Source organism: Drosophila pseudoobscura, chromosome X, assembly GCF_009870125.1.
Source record: "Drosophila pseudoobscura strain MV-25-SWS-2005 chromosome X, UCI_Dpse_MV25, whole genome shotgun sequence".
Lineage (NCBI taxonomy): Eukaryota > Metazoa > Arthropoda > Insecta > Diptera > Drosophilidae > Drosophila > Drosophila pseudoobscura.
Genome location: NC_046683.1, coordinates 33,694,462 through 33,715,463, shown reverse-complemented (window position 1 = coordinate 33,715,463; position 21,002 = coordinate 33,694,462). Strand labels below are relative to the sequence as shown.

The 21,002-nt window shown below is 40.6% G+C and overlaps 1 protein-coding gene across 14 annotated transcripts in view; it reads left to right on the top strand.

Annotated features, from left to right (window-relative positions):
* The window catches only part of mmd (disintegrin and metalloproteinase domain-containing protein mind-meld), a 557,313-nt gene that overhangs the window by 147,384 nt on the left and 388,927 nt on the right, over positions 1-21,002 (top strand). For all 14 annotated transcript variants that reach the window (XM_033383140.1, XM_033383136.1, XM_033383138.1 and 11 more), the window contains one exon: positions 20,382-20,438. In XM_033383140.1, coding sequence (XP_033239031.1) covers positions 20,382-20,438 — 57 coding nt within the window. The remainder of the gene's footprint in view (positions 1-20,381; positions 20,439-21,002) is intronic.

The following is a 21,002-nucleotide window of genomic DNA, read 5'->3' as shown; positions in this document are numbered from 1 at the left end:
GTAGAAAAGCGACAAAGGGTTTTCTGAAGTTTTGCTTTCGCGATCGAATTAATTCCTTGCTCATAAATTCGGAAAGATAGTCTTTATATTATTGTCTATCGCTATCCAAGGTTTCATCTCTTAATGTTTTGACTTGGTAAATGAATTCTTCTACCCCTAAACCTTCGGTAGAACCATCAAAAGGAAGCCGTCTTGGCCGTTCGCAGCCTTGATCTGCTGGTTATACATGAAACTGGTGTTTGGATATTTCGCCTCTTATAATCTTCCTGCGGACTCGCTGGCGGCTGAATCCACAAAGTGGATATGGATCTGGCCACAGTGCGCTCAATTATCTATTGGAGGGCATCCAAGTCCATTGGGTGCTTCCCAAGGGCTAGAGTGAGTAACGATATTGGCTGACGGAGCTTCAGTCTGGTTGGAGCTATGGCTAGCATCCAATCCCGACAAACAACTAATTCCGTACCGGAAGGTCGACCTGGCGGGAACTTTTGGACCTGCTTTTTGGTTGGTGCTCAAGTTCTTTTGGAGCGAGGTGGCCTGGTGGTTCGTTCAACCGGGACTGAACCTACAGTTGGAATTTGGCCCAATTGGGTATTGTTGCCATTTCCTTCGGATAACTTTCCCGTCTCTGGAAGTTCTATGCCAAAAAGCCAAGTGCAAGTATTGAAAATCTGTTTTGAGTTGCATTTTTTTATTTTTTTTTTGCTATTAATGTTTGATTAAAATTGAAATGTAGCGTATTTTATTTGTGTCAAAATCTGTGGTATTAACGGAGCTGTGCATGAACAGTGAACAAGTGAGCAACTTAGTGAGCAAGTCAGCAACTGAGTAATCTAAGTAAGCAAGTGAGCAATCTAAGTGAGCAGGTGAGCAATATGAGTGAGTTGGCTCACTTACTAAAAAATAACAAGTGAACATGTTCACCAAAATGAGCAATGGCTCAACACTAGTAGGAACTTATAATTTGGTTCATCGAGCTGTCCGAACCAGACAGGACTCGACTCCGACGAAGCGACCATCAAGGTAGAAGGAGAAACCGACAACGGTAGCAAAGAGAGCTGCATTAAGAAGTCACGGGGTGTAGAATTACAAAACTACGCAACCCAAGACCACGGCGCAGGAAATAGCAGATATCAGATCATAAGGCAAAAATAATCTCTTTGCACTAAGAAGTTTTGGAATGAGCTGCCGCAAAGGAAGACACGCAGGCGATCTCAAGGAAAGAAGGAAGCAAAAACGCTGAGGAAGCAAAAACGCAGAACGTTACGTCGCGCGCTACGTAGCCAAATTTGGTTACTCTAGCTCTAATAGTCTCTGAGATCCTTGAACTGACATTTTGCAATTGGCAAAACAGACCATGAATCCTGTGTGTTAGAGAGAGACAGAGCGAGAAAAAATGTAATTGTTTTCTTGATTCTGGCTATAATATTTATACGATCTGGTTCAGATTTTGCACTCTAGAAGATATAGTCATCTTCTACGATTTCGTTTTCTCGTATCTTTGAAATTGTGGACGCCACAGATTTTTGCTCTTTGTGAGGGCGGAAGTGGGTGGGGAAAAGTTTTGAAATATACTTGTAACAGTGAAATATCACAGAAGTCCGGGTTTAAAATGTCGTTGCTCTAGCTCATATCGTCTTTGAGCACTAGGCGCTGATAGCGATGAACAGACGGACAGACAGACATGGCTCAATCGACTCGGCTATTGATGCTGATCAAGAATAAATATACTTTATGGGGTCGGAAACGATTCATTCTGGACGTTACACACGGGTATAAAAACAGAGGAACCACACGCAGTACCAATTGGGAACATATCCTCGTTCACAGGAGAGCCAAGAAAAGCTGTTCACAGAATGCATACTCGATAGAGAGGGACCAGCTAAAATTTTGTTTTATTTAGCATACGCGTTTCAAGCGGAAGCAAGAAAGTCAAATAATTTAGAAATCGATTGATAGTGTTGAGCTACTGAACTTCTTCAGCCGCGTAGCTCCATCAGTTCAAATAATCATTAAAAGAACGAACTTGAATGTTTTATTTCCATTTGTATCAATAACAATAAAAACTAGCTTAGGCTTAGAGATCAGTTTCCTGTCTGCTTCTTGTGCTGCCATGGGCAGACGCTTAGCCGAACATACTCCCCCCGTTGAAGAGCAGGGGTCTTCAACATCCTTTTTTGGCAGCAATATTGCTGTCCTTTTAGGAAGGGTCGTAGGTGCTGTAGCTTCTCCACATTCGTTAGAGCAGAAGGAGCATTGTGGACTACCGCTTGTTCAATTCCTTCTTCATACTTATCTCCAGAATGACCATGTACTCGTCAAACTCCTCTCTTTGCTGATCAGAGTATTCGATACATCGCTGTTGAAATCAAAATCTAAAACCCCACCCATGTTATTGCAAATAGAATTTACTTGACGTTGCATAGATTGGAACATCAGTTTAGAGTCATCCGAAGAAGACCAAGAAATATTCGGTAGGGGACGGTCACCCATTATAATAAGTCGATCCAAATCATTTAATTGAAACGAAACAGGCAAGATTATAGCTTTAAGTTTATATAAAACAGACGAAGTTTATTCAATGTTGTCTTGTGCGTCAAAAGAAAAGAGATGAGATGTTAACTCAGAACGAACAGCACCAACAAGACACCGCCACCACGACAAGATGGACGATCAGATCTATTCATGTTACATATATTGGACGGTTTTCTAAGGGTTAAAGTACAAAGAGAGTGAAAGCTCTCTAACTGCGATGGCCTACTCAGGAAATGGCTTCGTTTATGCTAGGGCGGCGTAACCTCGTCTCCGATCACCAAGAACAGTCGTCGTTTGCGTGTTGACGAAATCACAGCGACAATTAAGCAGTTGCAGCCCCCCGCGCTTAAGCCTGTATCAAGCATTAAATTGTACCCTATACTCGTTTACGATTAAAGTTTAAGTTGACTGAAGTCCAAATGAATAAATCTCGAATTGTCTATATCGTGTAGTACATTATTAACGTAAAGATTCCCCAGAGCATTTCTGCTCAACATTGAAATCTCGTATCGAGGATTTCACAACATATATTATTCATCAATAAGAATTCGAGAAGTAGAAGTTAATGAAATTATCAGAAACTGCTGCACAATCCACGCACATTCTGATAGCTTATTTCGTTTATTTTGGCTATAATAATATTCAGCATTCTGGTAAATATGGTCATTCCTTATAATTCTGCGCGTTCGGGATTCTCTTATCTTCAAAAATTAGATGCCACAGATATTTGCCTTTGTGGGAGCGGTAGGGAGTGTGGCAAAATTTTTCTAAAAGTCGATTTGGTGCGTTGAGTAAAAATGCTGTTGCATTGGATGCTGGCTACGTTCGCAGTAAACGTTTCACTTAATGGAGTAACGCCAGGTGCCACAGCATCCCTATGTGTTTTTGCCTAACTTATTGCCCATGTTTTTGGCTATTCACTGATGACGCAGAATAAATTAATCGATACAAATTAAAGAGGATTATGTAATGAGCGTGTTTTAGGCGAGCTCATGGAAATTTGGTAGCGGGTCATCAGAGCTTAAATAAACAAAAAGACAAAAGAGGAGGCCCTTCTTAAAGGGCAAAGCAATCCGATATAAGCAGTAAGAAAGTTACGTGTGCGTGTATGCACTGAGAGCGTAAATCGGGTGAGCGCGACAAAAGATAGTTTAAGAAAATTCGTTCGTCGTGTAGACGTTATTAGAAGAGATAATCGAAAAGATCATAAAAGCTATAAGAAGCTGCTGCTCCGAACAGCCAACTTATTTCGGCCACCTTTTATTTCGGCGCCCTGTTAGCCCAAAATGTATATCGTATAACTTTATATATTTAATAAATTTATTTCCAATCACAAATCAATTTTGACTGTTGACAAATCAATAAAACAACCGCGAAAGACAAATTCCTGATGACCAATACAGATTAGACATCAATAAGCTTGAATGGGTTGACAAGTTACAAGCGAGAATAATAGTAAAAATGAAATCCTGGATTCCAGTTTGTATTGCTTATATTAAATGATGTAATTACATAATAATATTAATATCGATACAAATATTTTAAAAATTGAAGAAAGTGTTCAATTGAAAATGTGACGCCATTAAAGCAGAATTGAGACACATTTCAATTCTAAGTAAAATCGTAATCGCAACGGTTTGCAAAACTTCTTAGTTTTGACGCAATCTCGACGAAATTTTACTCGTAGTCGTTATTCATGCATAGACAAATTACACAATGCAACAGCATTTTTAGAAGTCGTTTAAGGTATCATTTGTAAAAAGGTATGATTAAACCTACCTCTAAACAACATTACAACGAGGGGGAACGATGTGATTTGCTGCTGCGACCGCAAATTTACATTTATACCTGATACATACTCAGTATGGCTCTACTCCGGCAGACGGAGATAACATTGAACGACAAAGAGTGCGTTCGAGAGAGATAGAAAATCACTCAGAACGAGTCGTCGGGCGCTGTCTAAAGAGGACGAAAAGAGGCGGGCGAAGTTTTGAAATACACTTGTAAAAGTGACATATTACAGAAACATGGGTAGAAAATGTCGTTGTTCTAGCTTTTATATTCTCTGAGCACTAGGCGCTCATAGGGACGGCCAGACGAACAGACAGACAGACATGGCTCAATCGACTCGGCTATTGATGCTGATCAAGTGTATATGTAAGAAGGAGTGGGCAAGCTGGCCTATTGAGGGACCAGTGGTTAACAGCAGTAACGGCGGATTAACAGCAGATAGACAGCAGAACAACAGCAGTAATAACGGGAGCAGATGAACAGCTCATAATCAGCAACATCAGAGAAGAGAAACCAAACGAGGGGGAACGTTGAGAGTTGCTGCGGACACCGCAACCATACAGTTATACCCGATACTAAGTCAGTATGGCTTTCCTCCGGCAGACGCCGCTAATATTAAACGACACGACAAAGAGTGCGTGCGAGAGAGACAGAAAATCAGTCTGAGCGTGACGTCACGCGCTGCGTAGCCACTGCAAATTGATTTGTTTCCTTTGGCTATAAAAATGATCTGATCTGATTCAGATTCAGCAAATCCCCCAGTATCTGTTGACTTTGGCCATCTGCAGTTTTTGCCGTGGCTTTTATGAATTTATATTCAGAAAAGGATGAAAAATCAGGCTGAGCTACTTTATGACCTATACAGCCACGGCGTGTAGAAAAGCGACAAAGGGTTTTCTGAAGTTTTGCTTTCGCGATCGAATTAATTCCTTGCTCATAAATTCGGAAAGATAGTCTTTATATTATTGTCTATCGCTATCCAAGGTTTCATCTCTTAATGTTTTGACTTGGTAAATGAATTCTTCTACCCCTAAACCTTCGGTAGAACCATCAAAAGGAAGCCGTCTTGGCCGTTCGCAGCCTTGATCTGCTGGTTATACATGAAACTGGTGTTTGGATATTTCGCCTCTTATAATCTTCCTGCGGACTCGCTGGCGGCTGAATCCGCAAAGTGGATATGGATCTGGCCACAGTGCGCTCAATTATCTATTGGAGGGCATCCAAGTCCATTGGGTGCTTCCCAAGGGCTAGAGTGAGTAACGATATTGGCTGACGGAGCTTCAGTCTGGTTGGAGCTATGGCTAGCATCCAATCCCGACAAACAACTAATTCCGTACCGGAAGGTCGACCTGGCGGGAACTTTTGGACCTGCTTTTTGGTTGGTGCTCAAGTTCTTTTGGAGCGAGGTGGCCTGGTGGTTCGTTCAACCGGGACTGAACCTACAGTTGGAATTTGGCCCAATTGGGTATTGTTGCCATTTCCTTCGGATAACTTTCCCGTCTCTGGAAGTTCTATGCCAAAAAGCCAAGTGCAAGTATTGAAAATCTGTTTTGAGTTGCATTTTTTTATTTTTTTTTTTGCTATTAATGTTTGATTAAAATTGAAATGTAGCGTATTTTATTTGTGTCAAAATCTGTGGTATTAACGGAGCTGTGCATGAACAGTGAACAAGTGAGCAACTTAGTGAGCAAGTCAGCAACTGAGTAATCTAAGTAAGCAAGTGAGCAATCTAAGTGAGCAGGTGAGCAATATGAGTGAGTTGGCTCACTTACTAAAAAATAACAAGTGAACATGTTCACCAAAATGAGCAATGGCTCAACACTAGTAGGAACTTATAATTTGGTTCATCGAGCTGTCCGAACCAGACAGGACTCGACTCCGACGAAGCGACCATCAAGGTAGAAGGAGAAACCGACAACGGTAGCAAAGAGAGCTGCATTAAGAAGTCACGGGGTGTAGAATTACAAAACTACGCAACCCAAGACCACGGCGCAGGAAATAGCAGATATCAGATCATAAGGCAAAAATAATCTCTTTGCACTAAGAAGTTTTGGAATGAGCTGCCGCAAAGGAAGACACGCAGGCGATCTCAAGGAAAGAAGGAAGCAAAAACGCTGAGGAAGCAAAAACGCAGAACGTTACGTCGCGCGCTACGTAGCCAAATTTGGTTACTCTAGCTCTAATAGTCTCTGAGATCCTTGAACTGACATTTTGCAATTGGCAAAACAGACCATGAATCCTGTGTGTTAGAGAGAGACAGAGCGAGAAAAAATGTAATTGTTTTCTTGATTCTGGCTATAATATTTATACGATCTGGTTCAGATTTTGCACTCTAGAAGATATAGTCATCTTCTACGATTTCGTTTTCTCGTATCTTTGAAATTGTGGACGCCACAGATTTTTGCTCTTTGTGAGGGCGGAAGTGGGTGGGGAAAAGTTTTGAAATATACTTGTAACAGTGAAATATCACAGAAGTCCGGGTTTAAAATGTCGTTGCTCTAGCTCATATCGTCTTTGAGCACTAGGCGCTGATAGCGATGAACAGACGGACAGACAGACATGGCTCAATCGACTCGGCTATTGATGCTGATCAAGAATAAATATACTTTATGGGGTCGGAAACGATTCATTCTGGACGTTACACACGGGTATAAAAACAGAGGAACCACACGCAGTACCAATTGGGAACATATCCTCGTTCACAGGAGAGCCAAGAAAAGCTGTTCACAGAATGCATACTCGATAGAGAGGGACCAGCTAAAATTTTGTTTTATTTAGCATACGCGTTTCAAGCGGAAGCAAGAAAGTCAAATAATTTAGAAATCGATTGATAGTGTTGAGCTACTGAACTTCTTCAGCCGCGTAGCTCCATCAGTTCAAATAATCATTAAAAGAACGAACTTGAATGTTTTATTTCCATTTGTATCAATAACAATAAAAACTAGCTTAGGCTTAGAGATCAGTTTCCTGTCTGCTTCTTGTGCTGCCATGGGCAGACGCTTAGCCGAACATACTCCCCCCGTTGAAGAGCAGGGGTCTTCAACATCCTTTTTTGGCAGCAATATTGCTGTCCTTTTAGGAAGGGTCGTAGGTGCTGTAGCTTCTCCACATTCGTTAGAGCAGAAGGAGCATTGTGGACTACCGCTTGTTCAATTCCTTCTTCATACTTATCTCCAGAATGACCATGTACTCGTCAAACTCCTCTCTTTGCTGATCAGAGTATTCGATACATCGCTGTTGAAATCAAAATCTAAAACCCCACCCATGTTATTGCAAATAGAATTTACTTGACGTTGCATAGATTGGAACATCAGTTTAGAGTCATCCGAAGAAGACCAAGAAATATTCGGTAGGGGACGGTCACCCATTATAATAAGTCGATCCAAATCATTTAATTGAAACGAAACAGGCAAGATTATAGCTTTAAGTTTATATAAAACAGACGAAGTTTATTCAATGTTGTCTTGTGCGTCAAAAGAAAAGAGATGAGATGTTAACTCAGAACGAACAGCACCAACAAGACACCGCCACCACGACAAGATGGACGATCAGATCTATTCATGTTACATATATTGGACGGTTTTCTAAGGGTTAAAGTACAAAGAGAGTGAAAGCTCTCTAACTGCGATGGCCTACTCAGGAAATGGCTTCGTTTATGCTAGGGCGGCGTAACCTCGTCTCCGATCACCAAGAACAGTCGTCGTTTGCGTGTTGACGAAATCACAGCGACAATTAAGCAGTTGCAGCCCCCCGCGCTTAAGCCTGTATCAAGCATTAAATTGTACCCTATATTCGTTTACGATTAAAGTTTAAGTTGACTGAAGTCCAAATGAATAAATCTCGAATTGTCTATATCGTGTAGTACATTATTAACGTAAAGATTCCCCAGAGCATTTCTGCTCAACATTGAAATCTCGTATCGAGGATTTCACAACATATATTATTCATCAATAAGAATTCGAGAAGTAGAAGTTAATGAAATTATCAGAAACTGCTGCACAATCCACGCACATTCTGATAGCTTATTTCGTTTATTTTGGCTATAATAATATTCAGCAATCTGGTAAATATGGTCATTCCTTATAATTCTGCGCGTTCGGGATTCTCTTATCTTCAAAAATTAGATGCCACAGATATTTGCCTTTGTGGGAGCGGTAGGGAGTGTGGCAAAATTTTTCTAAAAGTCGATTTGGTGCGTTGAGTAAAAATGCTGTTGCATTGGATGCTGGCTACGTTCGCAGTAAACGTTTCACTTAATGGAGTAACGCCAGGTGCCACAGCATCCCTATGTGTTTTTGCCTAACTTATTGCCCATGTTTTTGGCTATTCACTGATGACGCAGAATAAATTAATCGATACAAATTAAAGAGGATTATGTAATGAGCGTGTTTTAGGCGAGCTCATGGAAATTTGGTAGCGGGTCATCAGAGCTTAAATAAACAAAAAGACAAAAGAGGAGGCCCTTCTTAAAGGGCAAAGCAATCCGATATAAGCAGTAAGAAAGTTACGTGTGCGTGTATGCACTGAGAGCGTAAATCGGGTGAGCGCGACAAAAGATAGTTTAAGAAAATTCGTTCGTCGTGTAGACGTTATTAGAAGAGATAATCGAAAAGATCATAAAAGCTATAAGAAGCTGCTGCTCCGAACAGCCAACTTATTTCGGCCACCTTTTATTTCGGCGCCCTGTTAGCCCAAAATGTATATCGTATAACTTTATATATTTAATAAATTTATTTCCAATCACAAATCAATTTTGACTGTTGACAAATCAATAAAACAACCGCGAAAGACAAATTCCTGATGACCAATACAGATTAGACATCAATAAGCTTGAATGGGTTGACAAGTTACAAGCGAGAATAATAGTAAAAATGAAATCCTGGATTCCAGTTTGTATTGCTTATATTAAATGATGTAATTACATAATAATATTAATATCGATACAAATATTTTAAAAATTGAAGAAAGTGTTCAATTGAAAATGTGACGCCATTAAAGCAGAATTGAGACACATTTCAATTCTAAGTAAAATCGTAATCGCAACGGTTTGCAAAACTTCTTAGTTTTGACGCAATCTCGACGAAATTTTACTCGTAGTCGTTATTCATGCATAGACAAATTACACAATGCAACAGCATTTTTAGAAGTCGTTTAAGGTATCATTTGTAAAAAGGTATGATTAAACCTACCTCTAAACAACATTACAACGAGGGGGAACGATGTGATTTGCTGCTGCGACCGCAAATTTACATTTATACCTGATACATACTCAGTATGGCTCTACTCCGGCAGACGGAGATAACATTGAACGACAAAGAGTGCGTTCGAGAGAGATAGAAAATCACTCAGAACGAGTCGTCGGGCGCTGTCTAAAGAGGACGAAAAGGGGCGGGCGAAGTTTTGAAATACACTTGTAAAAGTGACATATTACAGAAACATGGGTAGAAAATGTCGTTGTTCTAGCTTTTATATTCTCTGAGCACTAGGCGCTCATAGGGACGGCCAGACGAACAGACAGACAGACATGGCTCAATCGACTCGGCTATTGATGCTGATCAAGTGTATATGTAAGAAGGAGTGGGCAAGCTGGCCTATTGAGGGAGCAGTGGTTAACAGCAGTAACGGCGGATTAACAGCAGATAGACAGCAGAACAACAGCAGTAATAACGGGAGCAGATGAACAGCTCATAATCAGCAACATCAGAGAAGAGAAACCAAACGAGGGGGAACGTTGTGAGTTGCTGCGGACACCGCAACCATACAGTTATACCCGATACTAAGTCAGTATGGCTTTCCTCCGGCAGACGCCGCTAATATTAAACGACACGACAAAGAGTGCGTGCGAGAGAGACAGAAAATCAGTCTGAGCGTGACGTCACGCGCTGCGTAGCCACTGCAAATTGATTTGTTTCCTTTGGCTATAAAAATGATCTGATCTGATTCAGATTCAGCAATCTGATAGATATGGTCGTTATCTATGATTCTGCGTTTTTAGTTTTCTCAAATCTGCAATATTGTGGATGCAACAGATTTTCGTCCTTTGTGTGGGCGGAAGGGGGTGGGGCGAAATTTTGAGATAAAGGTTTTATAGTGACATCTAACAGAAGTGCGGATACCAAATTTGGTTACTCTAGCTTTAATAGTCTCTGAGATTTGTGAATATCCCCAGATTTGCATCCTTTGCGGGGGCGGAAGGGGGTGTGGCGAAATTTTGAAACAAACTCGTCTCGGTCCGATATATTAGGAGTGTGGATACCAAATTTGGTTGCTCTAGCTTTTATAGTCTCTGAGATCTAGGCGCTAATGTTTTACTCTAAGCAAAGCCGCCTATGCTACCTGTGTGTTAGAGAGAGACAGGGCGAGAAAAAATGAAATTGTTTTCTTGATGCTGGCTATAATAGTAATACGATCCAATTCAGATTCTGCAGTCTAAAAGATATGGACAGACGGACTGACGGACTGACGGACAGACGGACTGACGGACAGACAGACATGGCTCAATCGACTCGGCTATTGATGCTGATCAAGAATATATATACTTTATGGGGTCGGAAACGATTCCTTCTGGACGTTACACACATCCACTTTTACCACAAATCTAATATACCCCAATACTCATTTTGAGTATCGGGTATAAAAAGGCAGTCGAAAGAGAGAACACGAGCATACGCGACTCAAGCAGCAGCAGAAAATCATCAGAAATACGCCTTAACTTTAAGAACTTTTTTAATCACACATACCGGGCCACCGCGATAATAATACGAATAAACAATACTCAAAATAATATCTTACATATCTTACATATATACTTTATGGGGTCTGAAACGCTTCCTTCTTGATTTTACACACATCCATTTCCGCCGCAAATCTAATATACCCCTATACTCTTTTTGAGTGTCGGGTATAAAAAAACTGGGTTTTTAACGTAAGAAAACCTTGCCATAGAAAAAAAACATAATTCATTACAAAATTGTAAATCTCCAAATCTTTCGGAAAAAGTCGGTTTGATTGGAAGCGCCAAAAAAAATTCGACTTTGTTGCCTAGTGTTATTGCTCTAACCAGTTAGATCGGACATTTATGTATATCTGCGTATCGGTAAAAAAAAAACGGTCTTGGGAATATTTGAGATAATGTTTTTTATCCCCAACAGGCCGAACATTTTGTCTAATTAAACACGGCGCATCCTCTTTGATGGCATCCAAATTGGAAGTAAGTCTTGTGTAATGGCACGGCTGGCTAAGTATTGCTGGCTTTGCAGCCTCGGCAGGACCGTGAAAGCCGACCATGAAACCTGTGTGTTAGAAAAAGACAGAGTGAGAGAGAACGAAATTGTTTTCTTGATTCTGGCTAGAACAATTATACGATCTGTCATCTAGTCATCCTCTATGATTCGGCGTTTTCTGTTTTCTCGTATCGTTGAAATTGTGGATGCCACAGATTTTCGCCCTTTGTGGGGGCGGAAGTGGGCGGGGCCAAGTTTTGAAATATACTTGTAACAGTGACATATCACAGAAGTCCGGATATAAAATGTCCTTGCTCTAGCTCTTATAGTCTTTGAGCACTAGGCGCAGATAGGGACGGACAGACGGACGGGACTCAATGGACTCGGCTATTGATGCTGATCAAAAATGTATACAGTGGGGTGCAAAAGTGAGTACATACTCATGATCACTGACTTTCGCCTCCCATAACAGGCAAACGAATAAAGCCAAAGTAAAAAACCAAAAGAACTCGCATGTACGTGGTTTTGCACTTTTTGATACAAATTAAAGTAAATCACAATATTAACATTTTGTTCATGGACCCATATTAGATATTACTTTTTTAATACAATTTGGAATGTTCTCTATCAAATTCCCAAAAATATATTTTGGAATACGATTGCATTCCGCATCTATACATCCCCAGAGATCGCCTAATGGCGCTGTTTCGTAGTGCTCAAGCCGTCGTTTCACGATTGACCGTAGGTTTTCAATCGGATTAAGTTCGGTTCTTTGAGATAACCACTCCAGCAATTAAAAATTTTGATTAACCAGTCATTCTCGAAAAATTTTCGCAATTTGCTTCGGATTCCTGTCTTGTAAAAAAGTTAGTTAAATTCGGGATAAATACATTTCTCCGGAAAATTAAGAAGTTAGGCTTGTTGTAAATAGTCCACTCTGAACTGAATAACATACATTTTTTGTAAAGGACCAACGTACTACCATGTAAACCATCTTCAAACCATAATATTTCAATTTTTCATATTATTCCTTATTACTATGGTCTGAAGTTGCTTTACATGGTAGCACGTTGGTCCTCTACATTAAAACACCACCTGAACCATTGCACTGTTTACTTATCGGTACAGATCCAGATTCTAGTATGTTCCTGAAGCCAATTCACACATTCAATGCATGTTTCCAAATGACATCCTTTGGAGAAACACAAATAGTTAACAATATTGCTGCAAACGGTCAACAATTTAATTCCACTTTCAAAATCAAATGCCAAATTTTTCAGAAAGTGGGCTCATTGCTGCCAATGCCAAACGAATCTCATACATTTTTACAAATCTGCACAATCATCGACTCGCAAAATACTCTCATCGATTACATATTTTCCGATGTACTTTAATGGTACGGCTGGCTAAGTATTGTTGGCTTTACAGCCTCGGTAAGAAAGGGAATCGGGCTTAGTGCACTATACTGCGCTCTGGGCTCAGCTCGCCGGGTGGGGTCGGGGTCTTTCCTATCCCTATACTTCCTTGTGCTCACCATAATATAAAAATTAAGTGCACTTACACAGACTATACTTTAATCAAAAAAAAAGAAAAACAATCAATCCCCGATCGACATAGATGGCAAGAAGGAATCCGGTAGTCGCGTATTTCATTTAGTGATCATAGCTGTAGGAGATCACTAGTTCCTCTATACCCACCCTACCTTCGTCAATACGTGGAATGATGTTGGCATGGCCCCTAACGTAACTACCGCTTCATTATTACACTCGATGTATCATTGGCATTATGTACCTAGACAGAAGCGTGGTTATTTATTTAAAGCTCATGTTAATTCAAAATTGGTTTTGTTAATCAAGAATCAAGAGGTTCATATAACAAAGGATTCAATAACGTAAGAATATAAGATACAATTAATAGAAAAACTGAGCCTTTTTACTCACGAAGTTCAACACTTAAATTCAATACGAAAATAATGGATAATCAAGCACTTTCCTTGACGTGCTCGTTGGGCCCAATGAACTGCCTCGGTAGCTGTGGAACAATATTAATTATATACAAATAGTAATGAATTAAAGGATGATATTTAAGCCGACATTGCCAGAGGTAATCAAGGCTTAACATTGAGTTGATTAGGACATGAACTTAATATATAATATGATAAAGAAATTTATTCGACTAAATTCTAAATCAATGTACTTGTAGAAATGTGTGGTAATTTTATGTTAAGTGCCTGTGGAGATAATGTTTTTTATCCCCGATCGGCCGACTAATTATTTCGAATTAAAAGAAACTCGGTGCAGAAATAAAATTACGATATGTACTTTAATACGTAACATCCAAATTGCAAGTGAAGCTTGCCTGCCCTTTGCATTGCAGCTCCGATCGCTGCAGCTTCGCTCGGCCGACGTGGGCAGGCCGACACAAAGCGGAGTTGACAAAGAGCGAGCTTGCAGAGAACGCTTCGCAGAGCAAGCAAGCGCAAAGCTTTGACAAACGTTTGAGTTACAAAGACATTATAAACAATCAAAATAAGCGGCTGAGGGCCAAAAATTAGCTGCTGTTTGGCAAGCAGCTAATCGGCTGGGTTCTGCTCCGAACAATGCCTTTAATGAGACTTCGGACGCTGCAGATTCGCGGGGTGAAGCATGTGAACACGACCGTTTCTGCTTAATTCGATATTGCGACTCTCCTCAAGTTTATTACTCGGTCAGGTTGTGCTGCAGCGTATGTTGCTCAACATCGTTATGTTGCTTCAAGTGTGAATACGTATGTACAAATGTTGGGCGGTAACGACTTCATTATCTCTTCCTCTTTAATTTCAATTTATTTCTGGTTTATCTATATAGTTCTAATTTCTGTATCGACCGCTGTATCGATGTTATGTTATGTAAAGAGTAAAGATTACCTGAGAAAATAAAGATTTTTCAGTGGTCCGAAAACTTATAATCGCGCATTCGTTGTATACAGTTTCGGAAGTCGTTTGTACAATAGAACAAATTTACCAGCGATGTTTTAACACACCTGGCCGCAAACTAAGTCTAATGAAAAATGAATTTTAAATACAAACAGTTTTTTTATGTTGCGAAAATCCAACTACTATGGTCTCAAAAGCAAACATATTGGAACGAATGGAGATTAAGTAAGCTGACTATTGTTGTTGGTTACAAATGAGTGGACTGTATAAATTTGAATAGGCTTTATTTAAAATATTTGATGATAAGATAATATCGGTGATTAGTTATGTGTGAATAGGGGGTTGATTTGCGGCGTTACAGCGATAAGCGGGCGGTTCGTTATTCTTTTTTTTCTACTAACTTCCATTCCGCAAAAGAAGTCGAGCCAAAAGGGAATTGAAAGAAATAAGAAAGTAAAGAATATTAATTAAACAAACGACTGAAAATGCCGTTCGACCTCGGTAAACCGTATAGGTACGGATGACCAGAGTAGCTTTCCTCCGAATAGGTGTTTTGGAAAAATTGGGCAAAAAGATAGGCAATTGCCTGATCATTATTTGCCGACGCATTAAAAAATGATAGCGTGGATGGGTGTGCGGACGTTCTACGCTTACTGTTTACGAAGCAGTAAAACTGTTTAGGGTCCTGAGAAAAACGTATCCTGCAACGAGATAGGTAGTTCTTATAGCATTGAGCATTAAGAACTGAAAAGTTTGACCGAGCTATTACATAACGAGCGTGAGAAGTAGGAGAGCCCACTTCTTGAAATTTTTTATAAAGTCTTGATTTTAAGTTTTTTAGACTGGATAACTCTTTGGTAAACCAAGGGGGTTTTCCAGATCTAATCGGACAAGAAAGCGGGACACAAGAATCAAAAAATGTGCCAAGAGCATTGTAAAAAATGTTTGTGGCTTTTGTGACATCAGTGCACAAGTACAAAGCGGACCAATCAAAATCCCTAATTAGGTTATTAAGCTTCGCAAACTCGGCTTTACGAAAGCAGCGGACACGTTCAGGTAGTCTACTCGACCGATCCAATACAGTTGGTCCTATGTCTAGCGACACCTCGAAAGTAGGGTGGTAGGCGTCTTCAGGTATAGTGAGCGGAAGGGCTCGGGTTAACAACACTATGGTCGGATCCGATACAAAGCATAGATCAAGCAATCGACCCAAGGAATTTTTCACATGATTGACTTGAGACAGGGACAGGTCAAGCAAGCCGTCAACAAAGTCATGTCGTGACATGGGCACTAGGATACTAGACTCGTTTACCGAAGACCAAACAGTTCCTGGCAAGTTGAAGTCACCAAGAACTATCATACGAGCTTTATCAGATAGCGAGGAAGCAACAGCGGTTAAAGCGGACAAGTGCTGCTCATAAATTGAAATATCCGAAGAAGGTGGGATATACGAACAAGTAATGAATATAGCGAAAGCGGGAAGAATCAGTTTTACACACAGGAATTCCAGTTCCTGTTGAACTTGGACTGTGAAGTGTTCTGACGTGAAGTAAGAGTCCACTGCAATTAGAACCCCTCCTGCACGTCGAGACGAACGGTCCTTTCTAAAAGTTGTGTACCGACCTGCCAAAACCTCGGAAGTAAGAATGTCCGGCTTTAACCAGGTTTCAGTAAACACAATAACGTGGGAAGAAAATGCAACACTATCCCGGAAAAGAATGCTGAGCTTACTACGCAAGCCTCTTACATTCTGATAGGTTACTAAAAGAGAAGTCAGTTTTTTGGAAAGGTTGGAGCAAGACGGGAAGTTGAGGAAGAGGAAGTTGAGGGTGGCACGCTGGAAAGATTTGGAAGCGATATGGGGGGCCTATTCTTCTTCTTAGCCTTAAACTCCTTCACCACCAAATGCTCCGGCCAAAATTTGGTGGAGCAAATGGTGTCAAATTGAGTTGGGGAGATGCTTATCTTAAACGACGCTATCTCCCTGGCATAAGAGAAGTTAAATTTCTCCACCTTTAAACCCACGGCTTTTATTTTGCTTTGAATGAAAGCAGTTACATCATTAGATGTGAGGTCAGGGGCCAGCCGTGAAACAAAAACTTGTCGTTTTGGTGGGACTCCCACCAGTGGTTTAGTCACCACAGGTCTAGTACTTGTGGTGGCAATATCCGGAGGTCCGGAACGTCTATTTATTGGTGGGATCGGGATAGACGGGTCAACTAGCGAACTTGCGGACACCACGGACACGGACGCTGCAGACGTACTTGGCTGCACATTCTCCGAGGCGATGAATTCGGCTACCGAATCTGCATCGCCAGCAGCTGTCGTTGCCCTTGGAGTGGCAAACGAGATCAACTGCTGCACACTTGGAGTGGTCGGAATCAGTTTTTCGGCGGCGCACGGCTGAGTGACGGTTGGCACTTGCAGATCCCGCGGAGTGACCTTTTTGCGCCTCGGAGACTCATTCAGCAGCTTTAAACCGCTAAACTGAGCCTCCATGGCTAGGAGCCGATCGTATTAGTTTTTAAAACCAACGGTCAGCTCCTTGAAGCCACTCCGCGTCTGCCTCATAAAAGCTACCATGTCTTTCTCCACCGCACGGCATGCCTCGCAACTGTAATGCAAGCCATTACGTTTGGCTATAGCATCACTCACGAGGCCAGAAAATCCAGCGCATTTTGCGTGCACTACGCTGTCGCAGAGCCAGCAGGGGACATTCGGCTGATCGTGGGTGATCTGCTTCTTACATTTTTTTTGTCACAGAACATTTTAGTATTATTTATTTACAATTACTTGCAAAACAAACTGGTATCAGTCCAATGACACAATTACAATTTACAATTATTTGCAAAACAAATTGGTATCAGTCCAATGTGCCAGACAACGCTCAAAGCGGAATTGGTAAAAAAGAGCGCGGAGTGGAGAGCGGTTATAGCGAGAGCTACTAAACAGAGAGCGCTATTGCTCAGAAAGTTTAAAGAGCGAGAGAGCGAGAGAGAAAGAACAGTTATTGAAGTTGAGGTGATAGCGAGAGAGTGTTTTAACACAAATCAAAAGGCATGCACTCGCGTAATAGAATAGGTTTCCAGATTGTTGTCTGGTTAGGAAGTATAATTAGAATTTAGTTACGAAAACACCAACTGTTTATTCAAAACAAAAGGAAAAAATGCGAAGCGCAAAACAAAAACACGTCTGATCACTACGAAAGAGAACGAGGTTTTCCTTACAACGTGTATATTAATAGCGGGAGTTGTCTATGATGCGGCGGTATGAGCTATGCGTGCGGTTGGTTTCATCTAGAAATTTCTACTAACTTTCACTCCACGAAAGAAGTCGAGCCAAAAGGGAATTGAAAGATCAGGCGATGCGACGGTCCAATGCAAAAAGGTACACATCGATGTATGCGTGTGCAGCTGCGGACTTGTGCTATACGTGTGAGAACGAACAGTTATGTTTTTGACACAAGCAATAACAACACAGCTATGCGCGTAAAAATACTTACTTAAGCGGTGTAATACAGTCATGAGCATATGAATAAGGCAGTCGTTACATAAATGAACATTGAACTAAAAACTACGCGACTAATTTCTCACCAGTTGTTATATTATAAATATCCAGTCTTGGCTCGGAGCTGTTTGGAACAACACGTAAAATCCCCAGTTCAATAAAGTCTCTTTATAATAAAAATACTCTCTCGGAAAATACGAACTAAATAAACTTAAGAACTGGTATAGAAGTGTGCATTTAGAGGATGGTTTAATATGTAGAGTTACAAAATGAGCAGTAGAAGAAAGGTTTGAAAGCCGAACTACAACTGCGGTCAAAAGCTGCAATGGAGAAAGCAGGCCTCAATGTCAAGGATTATGAGTTCTTGGATGAGCAAGGCTCCAGGTCGACAGTGGAGTACAGTCAGCCAGTGGCGGAAAATGGCCAATCGATAGCGGTGATGCACCAGATGATGTTGCAGATGAAGGGTCAAGTTGACTAACAGCAACAGATGATAATGCAAGTGAAGGATCAGGTAAATGATCAAGGATCAATCAGAGAAATTAGAAGCTATGACAAAAAAAATTGAGGAAAAATGGGCCAACGTTGACCTGAAAGGAATTAGCAAAGTGGAAAATCGTCTCAAAGATCGGCTCGAAGACAGATTCCGTCAATTGGAATTGGGTGTTCCTATCAACAACATGACAGCAGCCAAGCCGAAGTTCCCTACATCTAGTTTTGATGGCACAGTAACATTTGGCGTTTTCATGACTCAATTCGAAATGTCACCGTCGAGAAATAATTGAACGGAAGCTGACCGCGCGGCTGCTGTGGTGTTTTCCTTGAAGGGCCGCACTGCTGAGGTGCCATAATCGATTTCTGCCGCAGATAAATTGAATTTCGAGGCTGTTAAGCGTGCCTTGGAGCGTCGATATGGAGGTGAAACATGCGGAAAGTTCATCTCTTGAAACTGAAGGGCAGGGTAGAACGTTGCGGGGAGTCGCTTCAACAGTTCGCAACAGACATAGCGACTCTCACGCCTAGCTTAAAATGATGGCGCTACCGACTTTCTGGAGAGATGCAAAATCAGTGGTTTTATAGACGGTATGAGGCACTTAGGCACACGCCGCGCAGTGGTTCTGATGTAGAGAACAACTTCTGAGGAAGCGGTCAGTCAAGCATTTACCTGTGAAACATCGCTATTGATATTCCGTCCATCACCAAAAGTGCTTACTGTACAAGCTGAAGTGCATAGCTGCAATCGGCCGAACCCAATGACAAGGAGTATTCAACGCAGCGAAACGAATCATGAAGGCGGTGAAGTTTTTCACAATAACGATTTGGTGCTGTTTATTATAGGCAAATTGGTGATTAATTTCGAGAGACTGGCTCTTTTGACTGACTTTACCGTGGAAGAGACTTGGAACTTCTTCCGGACGAACGAGATTAGGCGGAGGGTAGTGGAACCAAGAGATGAAGTAAGCTGACTATTGTTATCATGCCGCATTATATTAAACAAATCGAGCCTTGGCTCTGAGTTGTTTGGAACAACACGTTAGATCCCCAGTTCAATAAAGTCTTCCTGTATATTACAAATTATTTCTGTTTTATATTTTCAACACGGCAAATACGAACTGTATGTCGAAGACATAGAGGTCGAATTCGGGCAGTCGAGAACGGCCAATATCAGCATTATTATAAGTGCGAACAGCCATCAAATCGAAATCCCTCGCCAATACTGTGTTCGCGGCATTATTAGCCTGCCATTTCTGCCATTTTAAGGTTTTACGAAAGTCGAGTTGTTTCGAAACAGGGAAACGAATAGACAACATTGCATGTTTGTATGTATGTATGTTTTGGCGCCAAATTGTGCTCAAAACGCCGAACACTTGCTGAGGCTTGCGAATGTTTAACTCGAAATCGATTGTTTAATGGTAATGCAATTTAGATTGATCACGTCGGAGTCAACAAACTGAAGGTGGATACAATGTTTTTTATCCCCAATTCGCCAAATAATTTTTCCGATATAAAAATGTCAATATGTTGAATGGTCTTTAATGACCTCCGATCGCTGAGTTCAGTTTCGCTCGTCCTAGATAAGCAACAAAATAAACTTTGATAATGAACAGCGAGCTTCGAAAGAACTCTTAGAAAAGGCTTGCAGGCCTGAAAGTGTAAAGCTTAGAAACTATATGAATAACATATGGATTTGTAACCACAAAAATATGCGGCCAGCGTCCAATAATTGGCTGCTTTTTGGCAAGGAGCTAATTGGCGCTTTCACAATTAAAATTAAAATATTAGTTTAAAAAAGAAAGTTGGTTAGGGAGGACTCGTGAGCTTATTTCTGAATAGGACCTCAATTGAATTTGGGTTTGACATCGTCGAGGCTCTGTTTCACACATTTTTTAATGAATTGTATCATTTTGCAGCCGGGACAACGTCCTCGCCCGCATGAAGATACTGGATTCAACAGAGGCAGGACAAAGGTAAGTTCAAACTCTTTAATATTCTAATGAATTCTAACGAAATACAGGAGGCCGATGCCGTATTTTACTGGGAATACTCAGTATTAGTGTGGAATCAAAATAAAACCTAAATTATTTTCTACATAAAACCTCTGGAAATCAGGGACCGTAATCATTATAAGTTATATATTCAAAATTACTTGGTAAAGATTATATTTCAATTTTTTACGTTTTTCTTCACTGATAATCATTATTTTTGAGTACTTTGATAAAAATTAGACTTCATCATTATTCTTGATAAAAAAAAAATAAAACTGAAAAATAATGATTGTCTATGTTTTTTATTTTTTTCGCTTAAAATAAAACTCAACGGGAATTTACGGCTTATGTGTTAGAATGTTCGCAAATATTATTGCATATCCTCGTTAAGGGACCACAGAGCTACCCCCTGCGCTAAAAAATAAAAAAATTTGGAAATCATGGCGGCAATGTAGAGATTGTACAAAAATAAAGATTTTGGTGTACACAATGTTTTTCTAGGTCCATTAAAAGTAAGAGATTTTTTTATTAAAAAAAAAAAAATAA